Source organism: Berghia stephanieae, chromosome 12, assembly GCF_034508935.2.
Source record: "Berghia stephanieae isolate SIO BIC M18660-M18661 chromosome 12, UCSD_Bste_1.3, whole genome shotgun sequence".
Taxonomy (NCBI): Eukaryota; Metazoa; Mollusca; class Gastropoda; order Nudibranchia; family Aeolidiidae; genus Berghia; species Berghia stephanieae.
The window spans coordinates 4,550,234-4,565,233 of record NC_088371.1 but is presented as its reverse complement, the minus strand read 5'-3'; the positions used below and the strand labels follow the sequence as shown (position 1 = coordinate 4,565,233).

The window sequence follows — 15,000 nt, the reverse complement described above, 5'->3', positions numbered from 1 at the left end:
TAATCTCCACAAATGGGGCTATATAACAACACCAACATGCCAAGCCTGTAACGCTCCAAATCAGGACATTGACCATGTGGTACTTTACTGTCCATCAACATCCATAGAGGGCGGTTATCCTGCTATTCACAAAGCTGATGACGACTACATCAAATGGCTGAATGAGTCACACTTGGAGGTGGGAAGACCATACGACACAACTACTATGGTCAAGTTATGGTTATTTATTTATTTATCTATTTATTCATTTACTTATCTATTTATTTTTTCTATGTATTGATTAAATTCATATTTATTTATTTATTTATTTATTTATCCATTTCATTATTTTGGGAGTTTCCTTGTACCTGTATTGATTTGAAATTATAAATGCATAATTTACATTGCAAATTGCCTAAACTAAACCTTTGAATTGAAACATTGAATTGGTCTAGTGGTAAGACACTTGCCTTCGGATCGCAAGGTCCGAGGTTCAAGCCCCAGTCTAAACGACGCTTAGTTGAGTCCTTGGAAAAGGCTCTTTACTTACATTCACCGTACTGTAGGTGTAAAATGAGTACCTGGCAGTTAGGAGCGTTGTTGTCTCTGTCGGAGAAAATTTGTAATATTAAGGGGCGATTTGGGTCTAACTATTAGGAAAATCCTTGAAAAAAATTGATTTTGAGATTTTGGTGGAAAACGGTATTTTATTAGCTTAGATGTAATATAATTGAACTTCTTAAAATAGACTATAAAGGCACGAAAAACACAGTCGAAAAGGGTACACGTAGTAAGAAAAGTGTGAAAAAAGGAAAGTTATTTTGCTATTTTCTCAATATGTCATTTTTTTAAAGGTATGGGATACTCTGTGCCTTGTGTCAAACGTTTCTCAGAATCTTTTCAATGAAATTGTCTGAATATTTCCACAGTTATCACACAGATAATGTATTATGTCGCCATAGAGAGATTTTTTTTTTTGGATTAGAGGATTTGTATTTTGAATTGTCATCCAAATTCTAAATGTTTACCATCCATTTTGTCATAGCATTTTGATTCTCAAATTCGTAATGTTCTAATAAAACTTTCATAAGCTAAATCTGTAAAATCTCTCTGTGGCGACACACTATTCTACAATGTTGACAAGAGGGAAGAATATGGAGGTCATTCCTTCATTAATTTTGTGGAACGTTTGCTACAAGATTGTTATATTTTTTATGCCTGACCCCGACATTAGGTCGCAAAACGGATATCAACACAGATAATTTATATTGTTCACCAAAAATTTGTTTTTTTAAAAACCTATAATGACGATACAGAATGATTATAACCACCCAATATAGGTATTTCTTTTTTTAAGAAAAGACCAAGACGCCATGTCTCGTCCTACATAATATATTGAGTATTAATGGGTTTCAACAGTCGTGACATCACTTCCCTCGTAATGACTATGTATAATCTATTTGTTTTCCCCCTTTAATGAATACATATCTCCAGAAAGACGGTCCAGCTTCCAAGTCCGCAAGTATTATTCAGTCACTTAAAACCAAGGGATATTACCCATTCGGAGATCCTGTGGTTATCTATAAATCTTGAGTTATTTCCCTTGTGTGGCAAAACGTCAGTTTTTGGCAAAAAAGAAAACAAATCGTGAGTTGTATTCAATAGTTCAACCAATGGGGCCACTTGTTTCCATGAGCTCTACTAACGACAACTCACTAGGCCGTGCAAAAACCAAATAATGACGTCAAACTGCCAGTCCTTTTGGATTTCAGTGTCAGGCTATAGATAGTATGCAGATGACGTCACTCAGGCCTTTGTTATTGTTTTTGCCATCCGCGTTTGTGAGTTGTTCTCACTAAACTGTATTAAACAGACTATAAAAGTTCATGGTTACACAGAGTTTGTGTGTTGGTCCGTTATACTTCCGGGTGGCAATGTTGTGAACTCCTTGGCCAAGCGCATTCTATCTAATAACATAACGATGGCTACGATTAAACAGCCAAATTCAACGTTAAGCTGTTAGAAGCTGTGGACTATTTTTTAAAAAAATTAAAAACAATGTACAAAAATGAATTTCGTACTCAAAACTATTCTTCAGCCAAAACCAAACACAGTTTAAATTATAACACATCACATTCTAGATTTGATGTTATGTTTTAACCATTTTGTTTTAATAAATTTTATTATTGTTGTCATTGCCTGAAGAAGGGATTTGAGCCGAAAATTTTTGTGTTTAGAATTTTGTTCCTTTTATTCTTCTTTAACTCCAATGCTTTCTGTTCATAGAAAAAAAAAACAATCAATAATTTTTATTCTCTTGTTTTTTATAAAATAATTTTTATTACCGTGAATAATTTTTAAAAACTAATATGATGATGATGATGATGATAATAATAATAATAATAATAATAATAATAATAATAATAATAATAATAATAATAATAATAATAATAATAATAATAATAATAATAATAATAATAATAATAATAATAATAATAATAATAATAATGCGTAATTTCTATAACGACGCTTTCCACCAAAAGTGCTCGGAAGCGCTTGTGCTTATATTATGCACATGCGAGCATATATTTTATCATTCAATAAAATCAATAAAATCACTCACAGAAAACTGAAATGAAATACTTTGTCTCCAAAGAGGCTTCATTAAAGAAGGACAGCGAATTACGGTGTCTGGTGTCCGCTGAAAGAGCATTCCACACAGAAAGAGCAAGATGTGCGATAGCAGGCCGTGAAAAAAAATAGACTTGTTAGGAATCAAACGGTTCGAGTACAGGACGGACGTAGATGAGTGGAGAGAGAGAGAGAGAGAGAGAGAGAGAGAGAGAGTGAGAGAGAGAGCAATTCGGATTGTAGATAGAAAGAAGAGAGTAGTTCGGAGCAGTGCCGTACATGCACTTAAAATTAAAACAGTAACAGGCAATTTGAACACACAACATTCAACATGAGTTTAGTTTCTCTCTCTCTCTCTCTCTCTCTCTCTCTCTCTATCTATCTATCTATCTATCTATCTATCTCTATCTATCTATCTATATATCTCTCTCTCTATCCCTCTCTCTCTCTCTCTCCTCTCTATCTATCTATCTATCTCTATCTATCTATCTATCTCTCTCTCTCTCTCTCTATCTATTTATCTCTATCTATCTATCTATTTATCTATCTATCTCTCTCTCTCTCTCTCTCTCTCTCTCTCTCTCTCTCTTACAACGTCTCCATTCCCTCTTTTGCACAATTTATATATTTTTCATTGCATTGACTAACCTCAGTATATATCATGATAAACAAATGACTAATGACATCAAATTATTAACAAAATTTTAAGAATATATGACGATAAAATATACAAGAAAATAATGAAACTGATGATGATGGTGATGCGATGTGATGATAATGATGATGAGGATGCTGATGGTGATGATGATGATGATGATGACGATTGATGCCGATGACGATGATGATAACAATTTTATGAAGGTATAACGACGGCAACGATGATGGTGACAATGATGATTTTGAGGAGGATGATTGAATAAGACGACGGGATGATGATGATAATGATAATGACAATGATGAAGACGACGACGACGACGATGACAATGACGATGAGGAAGATGATAATAAATGGTATTCACAAGTTACACGAAATAATCTTCCTGTAAGATTTTCAAAAATTTTAAACGAAAAGAAATAAGGGACTAATAACCCAAGCAGTGAAACACTTTTTAAATATGACCCCTCGTCTCAAAACGGTATTATGTTGGAATGGGCCAGATGGTAAAAAATCAAATTATAGTTAAACTCGACAAAAATATGAAACGTTGGTATTTAGCACAGTAAAATGTAATATATTCCTTATCCTCTATAAAGCATATAAACTCAACTTAAGCATGATATTTCTGGCTACAAATTCCATTTTCAGCATCCAAATCATCCTGACTTAATACCGTTTTGAGACGAGGGGTCAAAAATCGCCAGGCTAGTGAGATGTTTGTTTGTTTGTTTGTTTTTAAGGGTTTTGTGGCGCTTGTGACACGTTTACATCATTTAAGAGCCAGTATAAAGGAAGTTAATGTTGAAGTAAAAGAGTTATAGATTTACAGTTGAAAATACGCAAGGAAAAGTAAGACAAAGGGGATGAGTTCAAATAGGGGACAGATGTGGATTCCAAGACTACACTAGCAGTGTACTTAGAGATCATTTAAAAGTCTCATCCAGACACAAGAACAAGTCCCTGCTAAGAGGAATCAAAAAGAAGTAGAAATGTTTACAAATCATTATATATATTTCAAACCAAATTAATCTAACAGTACATTACAGAGTGATGATTTATAAGGGAAAAAATACCTCCCAAAACTGTAACTAGAGTCTACACATATTTGACTGTTTCCCACCCAGTAACGGACTCCGACCAGCGCTAGGATATTATAAATAAGTCATCCCATCCCAAGACGAAGACAGAAAAACTCGGAAACAGATAGGGGGAATAGAGGACACAACATGACCTCCTCTTGTCCATGATAACAAGAAATGAAGTGAGTAAGAAAGTACCAGAAGATAACAGAGAATAAAAACTTCGCAGCGGCGATGGGGGCTCGAACCCGCGACCTTAATGGTACGACAACTCCGCTTGGCCGGGGAGATCGTGACTCTACCGTATGAGCTATCCACGACCCCAAAAAAAAGTCGCTTCAAAGCTTAGTCTTACAACTAGAGCCTTCTCTCCCCGACTCCTGTGCACCATGATGGGAGGCCGAAGACCCCATCCAGCTCTTGGGACGTGATCAAAACAAACAAACATCAAAATAAACGACGTAAAGACGTCATCATCTATCCAGTCAGACTGGAGCAATTTATTTGATTATTATCGCTTTAATTTTGTACTAATTGGCTGAAGAAGGGACCCGAGCCCAAAACGTGCCACGTTGAGCATTTTGTTTGTTTTGCGTTTTGTTTAAAGCTGTTATATATTTATATACATGTTTGTTCAGGACTAAAAAAAAAAGACTATTTCTCATCTCATCTATTTTAGATTTATGTCAAAGTCTTTATAAAGCAATTTAGTATAATATATATGGTAAATGTTGTGATTAAAACGATATGGAATGATGTGTGGATTTCATTGGCTGAAGAAAGGTAGACATCAATGGTTGACGCGAAGTTGGAGTCCAGCAAAATCTGACCCTCTGAAATGGAGAAAAATGAGAAATAATTGACACAATAGGGATAGTCTGGCGTATTCTGGAAAAACACATATTTAAAAATTTGGCCAAAAAACTCGTCCTTCAAATACCGATCGATTTATACGACTCTCATCTTGGCAAAAATTCGACTTCGGCTAAGTCAGGGGTTTGAGAGTTTTTGCCAAGATGAGAGTCATTTAAATCGATCGATAATTGAAGGATGAGTTTTCTGACCAAATTTTATAATATGTGTTATTCCAGAGTACACCCTGATAACAATTTAGATTATCAGACCTGCAAAAAGGTATGCGTTGATTAGGTTACAACTTTGCCGATTGTGTGGCTATGTGGTTTTGTGGTATGACACTCGCTTTCGGCGCATATATGAGTCCTTGGAAAAAGCTCTTTACTCACATTATCTCACCGTACTCAGGTGTGAAATGAGTCCCGTTAACAGCGTTGTCTCTATCGAAAAAAAATTGCAATATCGCCTAACAGAAGTCACGTCTCGTCCTACATGTTACGTGTTGCTGTTGGTCATAGACCCCTTACAAAGTGCTTTGAGCACGTATAGTGGATAGTGCGCTATATAAAGCTCAACTATTTTTTTTGTTTGATACGAATCGTGGTAATCCTTTTAGTTAATGTTTTTATTTGATAAAATCAAATTCTATTATCGTTGTAGTTCAAGAGATTATTTAATTCTCCTCGATAATGCATAGTATATATAGGGAATGAGATTAGCGGAAGAGTAGCGTCCCTTGATTTGACGTCACCCATAGTCTGTGACGTCACCGACGGAAAAGTTATTAGAGAGAGAGCGTCATGTTGGTTGTGCGCATGCGTCTCTCGTCCTCGCGATCCGAGTATGGGTGACGTCCAATCAAGGGACGCTACTCTTCCGCTAATCTCATTCCCTATAGATCTTAGTCAGGTTTCTTAAGTTTGACAATTTTGGGAATGCGTTTGTCGCCGATTATGTCCCTTGCTTCTCTCAAGCACAGTGAAGACTATCAGGAGACGACTTAATCCAATAAGATAAACTAGGGTAGAGTAGGAGTTAGTGCCATTGGGAGTCTACGTCTTGGTAGGTCTGCCGTCTTATTGATACTATGCGTTTAGTTTTAAAAGTTCACAACATCCGCCAGTCGGATTTAACTTACGTACAATCAAATATATGTGTAACCTTAACCATTTATGGTCTGAGTAATACAATTTGGTGAGAACTGTGAGGAGGAGGAGAAGAAGGAGGAGGAGGAGAAGAAGAAGAAGAAGAAGAAGAAGAAGAAGAAGAAGAAGAAGAAGAAGAAGAAGAAGAAGAAGAAGAAGAAGAAGAAGAAGAAAGAAAGAATAATAATAATATAATAATAATAATAATACTTTATTGCATCCCAAAAAGGAAATTTTTTGTACAGACGTGTTATAATTTACACATAAGATAAAAATACAATGGAAATAGGATGTATATATATAAAAAAGGAGCAGCTCTATAACCAGAGCTGCGCTTTATAATATGAATAATTTCAACACTGTAAAATAGTTAAAACTGTCACTATAAATTGAAAATTGAAAAGATTGCAAAACAAATAAATTAATAAATTAATATTTATATTTTTAAAAAGTAAAAATGAGAAATAATTATATAAAATGATTATTGCTTGTTGTTATAAAGCCTAATACTGGACGGCAGAAAAGATTTTCGGTGTCTCTCTGTTTTCGTTGAAATAGAGAAAGGGCGACCACTTCTTTCTGACATAATAATTGATGGTCTTAGTGGATGATACTGGTCATTTAATATTTTAGTTATTTTATTTATACAAAATTTCTCGTATAAAAGATCTACATCGTCAACATCATTTATATAGCGTTTAATGGATTTTTTAATATTTGAATTTATTTTGTTCCTTTCCACTGCTAAGCAATTGCCTCCCCAAGCTGTTATACAAAATGACAAAACACTTTCGATTACTGCTCTATAAAATAATGTGCAGAGGGTTTTATCTATTCTAAACTGAGAGAGTTTTGATAAAAAATATGTACGTCTGCACATCTTATGCCTAATTATTTTCAAGTGTTCATCCCACTTGAGCCTGTCATCAATCGTTACACCAAGGTATTTGTAGTGAGGAACTCGCTGGACGAATTGGTCCTTTAATTTTAACGGTTCTATCGGTTCCTTCACTCTCCTAAAGTCAATCACTAGCTCCTTTGTCTTGCTTATGTTAAGCTCTAGGTGGTGGGCATCACACCAAGACACAAATCTATCAATTTCTTGCCTATAAGCCACTTCGTTGCCATTTGTTATGAGGCCTTGAAGAGCGGTGTCATCTGCAAACTTTATTAAAGGTACACTCAGGTTTTGACTTCTACAGTCATTCGTGTATATTGTGAATAATACAGGGGACAATACACAACCTTGAGGAGCGCCAGTATTTGTAGTTATACAGGAAGATTTGTTCTGCCCTAATTGAACATATTGTGCTCTCTCCGTAAGAAATTCGAGCACCCAAGCAATTATATACTTGTTTAAATTCAGACTAGTCAATTTTTGAACAACCAACTGGGGTTGCATTGTATTGAACGCTGAAGAAAAATCTGCAAAAAGCAATCTGCAATAGCTCCTAGCGTGATCTAGATGCCTGTAGATGTTGTTTGTAAACAGCAAAATGGCATCCTCTACGCCACGTCCTGGTTTGTAAGCAAATTGATGACTATCACTCAATGGCATAAACTGATTCCTAATTTTAATAAGAACAAGTTTTTCTAAAGATTTCATGACTATTGAAGTCAGTGCAACAGGTCTGAGATCGTTCATAGTTTCAAGTTTTTCTTTTTTTGGAACAGGAATAATTTTCGAAGTTTTCCAAATTTCAGGGATTGAAACGCATTGGAGGGACCAGTTAAAAATATGTGTATAAATGGGGGAAAGCTGGTGGGCACATTCTTTTAATAGTTTTCCTTTCAATCCATCCGGCCCAGCAGCCTTCCTCTCGTTTAGTTTCGAAAATACGAATCTCGTTTCCTCTTCACTGACCTCAACAGCCATTTCATCTTCCAAAGCCCTGTCTAATTTATGTTTTTCATTTTCAATATCAAATTTGTTTGCTGTGTCGAAACGTGAATAAAATTTATTTAAAGTTTCAATTTCGATATCTTCTGATATAATCGTGGGCTTTGGATTATAGTTAACAGCAGTTTTAAGCCCCCGCCACGTGTCCCGTATATCCCCAGAAGAAAAGCATTTTTCAATTTTATTTTTGTACTTGTCTCTACAACTAGATATTACCCTCTTTATCTCTTTTTGTTTTGTTTTCAGATCTTTTTTGTTTCCACTAGTATAGAGAGTTTTCTTTTGGTTCAATAAAAGTTTTAGATCTTTTGTTATCCAAGGCTTGTTGTTAGGATAATATTTTATTTCTTTTTTACAAGACACTAGCTGTTCACAGAATTTTAAATACTCACTCACACAGTCATTCAGCTCATCCACACTATCACATGATTCGATAAAAACATTCCAGTCAGTGCATTCAAAACAACCACGCAAATCTTCACACACACTTCCGTTCCAGATCTGTACACTTTTCTTTACTGGTTTTACACGTTTAAAAACAGGGCGGTAGGTGGGGAGTAGCAAGAGCATGCAGTGGTCAGATAAACCTAATGGGGCACGGGGTAAACATTTATAACTATTTTTAATATTACACAGGAATAAATCTAATGTTTTTTTGTCCCTTGTCTCGCAGTCCACGTATTGATGAAGTCCCGGGAGAGTAAAATCGTTACATTGGTTAAAATCGCCAGTGACCATCAATACGGCATCGGGTGACTTAATTTGAATGTCCTGTATTTCTTTCCTCAAAATATTTTTCGCTGTGGTGTTGTCTGATGATGGTGGAATGTAGACGTTGACGATGATGACATGAGTATATTCCCGGGGTAGGTAATATGGTCGTGACGAAACAGTAATAAATTCAATATAATCGTCACAATACATTTTCTTTATCTGACAGTTATTGGGGTGGCACCATTTGTTGTTAATATATGTGCACACCCCACCCCCAGTTCGTTTATTTACATTAGTCCGATCTCCTCGAAATAGTGAATATTGTTCAATATTAAAACATGATGATGGTATGTGAGGAGATAGCCAAGTCTCTGTTAACGCTATTATGGAGGCTTGACGATAGTCACTATTAAAACGACACAGTGAAAACAGTTCATCAATTTTATTTTTCAGTGATCTTACATTACCTGTCACTACACAGGGTAAAAATGGACGAAAAGGCCGTCTGTTAAATTTTGTTTTTATTCCTCCCTTTCTCCCCCTCTTTCTTACTTTAATAAACGATGTGTCAATAGTGGGTGGTGGGGGTGACACGGGTTGGAGGGATCGGAGAGTCTCTGGAGTATAAGTTATCGATAGGCTTATTTTGGCAGTAAAATCACAGGCTAAAACACCATTTATGCTTATAAATATACTAATAAATATAAAAATCAGGAACAATATATACTTCACATCCATTTTGAATAAAAATTAGGCTTAAATTCCGACGATTGAATGATAAATGAATAAAAATATGTGTAGAAAATAGGTAAATATTCACAACACGTCTGTTGTCGCCGGAAGCCAGCGCCAATGACAAAGAAAGAAAGAAAGAAAGAAAGAAAGAAAGAAAGAAAGAAAGAAAGAAAGAAAGAAAGAAAAAAAGAAAGAAAGGAAGGAAGGAAGAATATAAGAAAGAAATTCTTACCCATTGTGAAATACATAGTTGGCGTTTTAACTCCGTAGCCACCACCGCCCACAGCTGCCAACCTCAATGCATAGACAAATCCTTCCTTGATGTCTTCTACGGTGTAGTCAAACACAATGTCGGTTTCAATCATACGAGCAGACGCAAACTCTTCTGTCGCCACCCATATCCAGATCTGCATCAAATAAATTAGCAAAATGTGACATAATGTGACACCCTGACCTGTTCTCTCAAAACGGTATGATATTGGGGCGGTTGTTTTGTTTAAAAGGATATTACGGAGCTTGCGATTCATTTAGGTCATCTCAGTGTCAGTATGTAGCTATGTGGTATGACATTCGCTTTCGGATTGCAAGGTCTTGGGTTCGAGCCTCGCTCGGTGCATAGTTGAGTTCTTGGAAAAGGCTATTTACTCACATTCTCTCATCGTACTCGGGTATAAAATGAGAGAATCTGGCCGTTAACAGCATTGTCTTTGTCCAAAAAAGAAGTAATATCGCCTAACGTCATGTCTCGTTCTATTGTTGCTGTTGGCCAAGGACCCCGTGTAAGGCGCTCTGGGCACTTTTAGTGGATATTGCGCTATATAAATGCTCTAGTTTTTAAAAAGGAAGAGAATGGTTAGTCAAAAATTATATATTTACAATGAAAAGCTCACGAGAAAAAGTGAGACAGGGAAGAATGGCTCAAATACGGAACAGATGTGGATTTGAAGAGTACACTATCCGTGTATACTTAGTTTGAGATCACCTAAAAGTCTCATCCAGATACAAGTACAGGACCCCACTAGATACACCCAAATGTTTAAAAACCTTTACATATTACAAAAAAAAAGAAGAAATATCAATAAATAGCAGAGAGATTATTTACAACTGGGAAAAAATACCATCTCCCATAACCTAAACTCTTCTTCTCTTCCTTCATGGCGTCTTTCTGGCTGAAGGCCAGAAGATGCCGGAATGCTGTGATCTTCCCAAGCTCGTGCTGAGAGACTCATATCCTTTGACTTTAGTGTGGCCCTCTCAGGCCAATTGGTCGCCCTTTGTTCATTAGACTTTGTCATCATCATCCATCGTGGCTTGTGCTCTTGAGCACGTTGCCGGTCAGCTGTCTCCACGAATCACGATCCTCTGCGATGCGCATGAAATCTGTGTTGCTTTTAAAATCACATTTGGCCATTCTTATGTTATTTAAATAAGTCATTCTTTGTCTTCCTCTCGCATACTTTCTACAGTCCTGCAAAGCATGTGTGGCAACCAGTCTTTCATTTGAATATTTCCCTCCGAGAAAAAAGGACTCCGGCCAGGGCCAGGACGAACTAAGTAATGCACTTCCAAGACAACGACTGAAAGCAACTTAGAAAACAGATATAAGGGGAATATAAGACACAGCAACTGACTCCCTGCCCATCATGGAAGGTCAGAAGACCCCATCCAGTAATATTTGAGGCTATGTGGTCTTGTAGTATGACACTCGCTTTTGGATCGGAAGGTCCTGGGTTCAAGCCTCGCTCGGCGCATAGTTCAGTCCTTGGAAAAGGCTCTTTACTCACATTCTCTCCTCGTACTGAGGTGTAAAATGAGTACCTGACCGTTATCAGCGTTGTCTCTGTCACAAAATATATGTGCAATATATATGCCTAACAGGCGTCATGTTTTGTTCTACATGTTACGTGCTGCTGTTGGTCAGGGACCCCTTGTAAAACACTTTGAGCACATTTAAGTGGATATTGCGCTATAAAAAAGCTCAATTTAAAAAAAATATTTGGATGAACCTAAAATTTTAAAAAAATATTTAAGCTTAACCTTTCAAAATCTGAGCCTTTATAAACTGATTCACTTAATCAAAACTACCAACTATTACAAAACATTCGTAAAGTTACGAAATTTCAGGAAATTGTACATTTGAAGTGTTATACTATAGTTTATGACCAAATTTTGAATAATTTTTATAGGGAATTGTACATTTGAAGTGTTATAATTCAGTTTATGACCAATATTGAATAATTTTTATAGGAATTTGTACATTTGAAGTGTTATAATACAGTTTATGACCAATATTGAATAATTTTTATAGGAAATCGTACATTTGAAGTGTTATAATTCAGTTTATGACCAATATTGAATAATTTTTATAGGAATGTGTACATTTGAAGTGTTATAATACAGTTTATGACCAATATTGAATAGTTTTTATAGGAAATTGTACATTTGAAGTGTTATAATTCAGTTTATGACCAATATTGCATATTTCATAACCTCGGAAATAGCCCTCCCAATATCGGGCTCATCGCTCGGTCCGAAAATCCAATAAAGGTTAAAAACTGTAAAGTATCAACAATGTAAAGCATCTATGTATATAATTTCACGTCTAAAGGATATTGACTAACGTTTTTACTGTTAAAAACGTCATGGGTCCCTGATATCTTTCAAAATACATGCAATATCATTGTTATTTGCCAATAATAATATGTGCAAGCAATAAAAGTTTATAAATGTTATTAAAATGAACAACTCTGAGTAACTGTTATAATGAATTTTATAATCCAAGACCAACATTACATATAAAGTGATCTAAGTATACTATGAATCTATAAAATATCCTAAAATGTTTAAAGATTGGGTTTAAAATGAACATTGTCTCAGGAGAAAAGAATAATTTTGACTTATTTTCCAATATCCTCAACATGTCCTTGACGCTATCAGTGTAATGAGGATGGTGAGTTTCAGATGGTCACCTGAATAAGGAAAAAAAGTGTGATTTAAAAACCCCCGTTCCTATTCCTGGAAAGGTATAACCAGTCTTCCGGAGGACTAAATACATACCTTGTGCAATTCATCTTCTAGCGTTAAAAGTGATGGTTCTTTAAACATTAGAGTACCTGCATTCAATAACGCCAGGAAATACTGGATTTCCTCAAATCGCCTCTTAACTGGACATGGAAGAACTGCATCAAATATTGTGCAGATGGAAACTTGGAAACAGTGATACCTGCCAGAAATGTCAGGCAGCCCCAGAGACCAGTGATCACATCGTCCTCCACTGCCCAGTCACTAAAATTGAAGGTGGCTACGAAACCATCCTTAGGGCGGAGGAAGGCTTTAGAAGCTGGGTTGACGAAATACATTTGGAGGTGTAGCCATCCGCTACTACTAAGAGTGACGTTATCTTATTTTCAAGTCTAATTAAATATATGTAAGTCGTCAATAACGATCATTCGTCCCTGCTCTTTTACATCCCGTAATCCTAAGAATCTGCCTATAAGCGCTGGGCTAAGAAGCTCACAACATTGCCACCCTGAAGTTTAACGGACCAACACACAAAACTCTGTGTAACCTTGAACGTTTATAGTCTGATTAATACAGTTTAGTGAAAATTACTCATAAAGGTGAAATGAAAAAAACCAACAAAAAACAAAACAAAGACCTTAGTAACGTCAACTTTGTTCTATCTATACATCCTCCGACTGATAATAATATAGTTATGCCACCTATATGTAACCTATTCATTATTAGTACTCCGAAGGACTCGTCACATACACACTCCCAAGGAAGGTTTGATTTGATGTCATGACTGTTTTTCCATATTGACTCGCGATAAGATTTGTGACCCCTCGTCTCAAAACGGTATTAAGTTGGGAAGATTAAGATATTTGTAGCCAGAAATATCATGCTTAAGTTGAGTTTATATGATTTATAGATGAAAAGGAATATCTTATTTTACTGTACTAAATACCAACATTTCATATTTTTGACCAGTTTAACTATAATTTGACTTTTTAGCATCTGGTCCATCCCGACACAATACCGTTTTGAGATGAGGGGTCACAATTGTAAAAACAAACAAACTTACGGCAAAACCTTCTTGTGCCTCCTCTTCAACGGTCAAACTGACTCCGCGCCACCAAATGTGGACCTTGTTTTTGCCGGCAGATGATATATGCACTTCTTGTGGATACACTAGTGGTGCTGGGTAGGTGATATTATTGCAGGGTAATTTATAGGGAATGAGATTAGCGGAAGAGTAGCGTCCATTGATTGGACGTCACCTTACAGAGAGAACGTCAATTTGGTTTTGAAGTGTCTCAAGCCGCTTTCACCGGAAGCGAGGACGAGAGACGCATGCGCACAACCAACATGACGTTCTCTCTCTAATAACTTTTCCGCCGCTGACGTCACAGACTATGGGTGACGTCCAATCAAGGGACGCTACTCTTCTGCTAATCTCATTCCCTATTGGCCAAGTTATTGTATATAAGTAAATAAATGTATAATAAAGGTAAGATAAATGATAATACTAAGCTGCTAAAAGCTGTGGACTATAAAACAAAGTAATAATCAAATTAAAAAAAAAAAAAAAACATAACAGATTCAAAAAAGAAAAGAAAATAATATCAACCACGGAACGTGTCGGGGCTCAAACCCCTTCTTCAGCGAATAATAACCAAAAAAAATAATGTTGACTGAAGAAGAGTTTTGAGCCAGAAACTTTCCGTGTTTATTATTTTGTGGTTTGTTTTTTTTTTGTTTGTTTCTTTCTTTCTTTTATTTGTGTGTGTGTGTGTGTGTGTGTGTGTGTGTTTTGTTTTTTTTTTTTTGTTTTGTTTTTTTTTTTTTTTTTTGTTTTGGGGGGGGGGGTTGTTTTTTTAAGCTGCTATATTCATTTTTGTTCATACTTTTTAAAGGTAATAAATGAACATCCCTTCTCGGTAAATATTTTAATCCAGAAGACGTTTCGTATACCCTGCGGTGAATTTCATTCCCGGGAGTCACGTTTTTATATGTCAAACTTCAATTTAGTTCAGAGAAAAAACACAAAAGACTTTCTATCTTCAACTGAAGTTCGTGTAAAATTTCAGGTCAGAAAAATTAAGACGTTGCGTGTTTGATAGTTCGTTCTTTATTATTATTATTTTTTATTATTATTATTATTATTATTATATATTTATTATTTATTATTATTATTATTAATATTATTATTATTATATTATTATTATTATTATTAATTAATTTATTATTAATTATATTATTATTTATTTTATTATTGAAGCTGTTATGTTATATTTATTTTGT

General features: G+C 35.5%; 1 protein-coding gene across 11 annotated transcripts in view; it reads right to left on the bottom strand.

The window, feature by feature from the left end:
• Positions 1–2,788: 2,788 nt before the first annotated feature.
• LOC144958220 (contactin-like) overlaps positions 2,789–15,000 on the bottom strand; it is a 94,927-nt gene continuing 82,715 nt past the window's right edge. For 10 of the 11 annotated variants that reach the window (XM_078890041.1, XM_078890033.1, XM_078890031.1 and 7 more), the window contains 3 exons: positions 13,781–13,896; positions 9,929–10,103; positions 2,789–5,180 (listed from right to left, as the gene is read on the bottom strand). In XM_078890041.1, coding sequence (XP_078746167.1) covers positions 5,029–5,180; positions 9,929–10,103; positions 13,781–13,896 — 443 coding nt within the window. In that variant the 3' untranslated portion in view covers positions 2,789–5,028. The remainder of the gene's footprint in view (positions 5,181–9,928; positions 10,104–13,780; positions 13,897–15,000) is intronic. The other variant, XM_078890032.1, reaches the window with a different exon arrangement.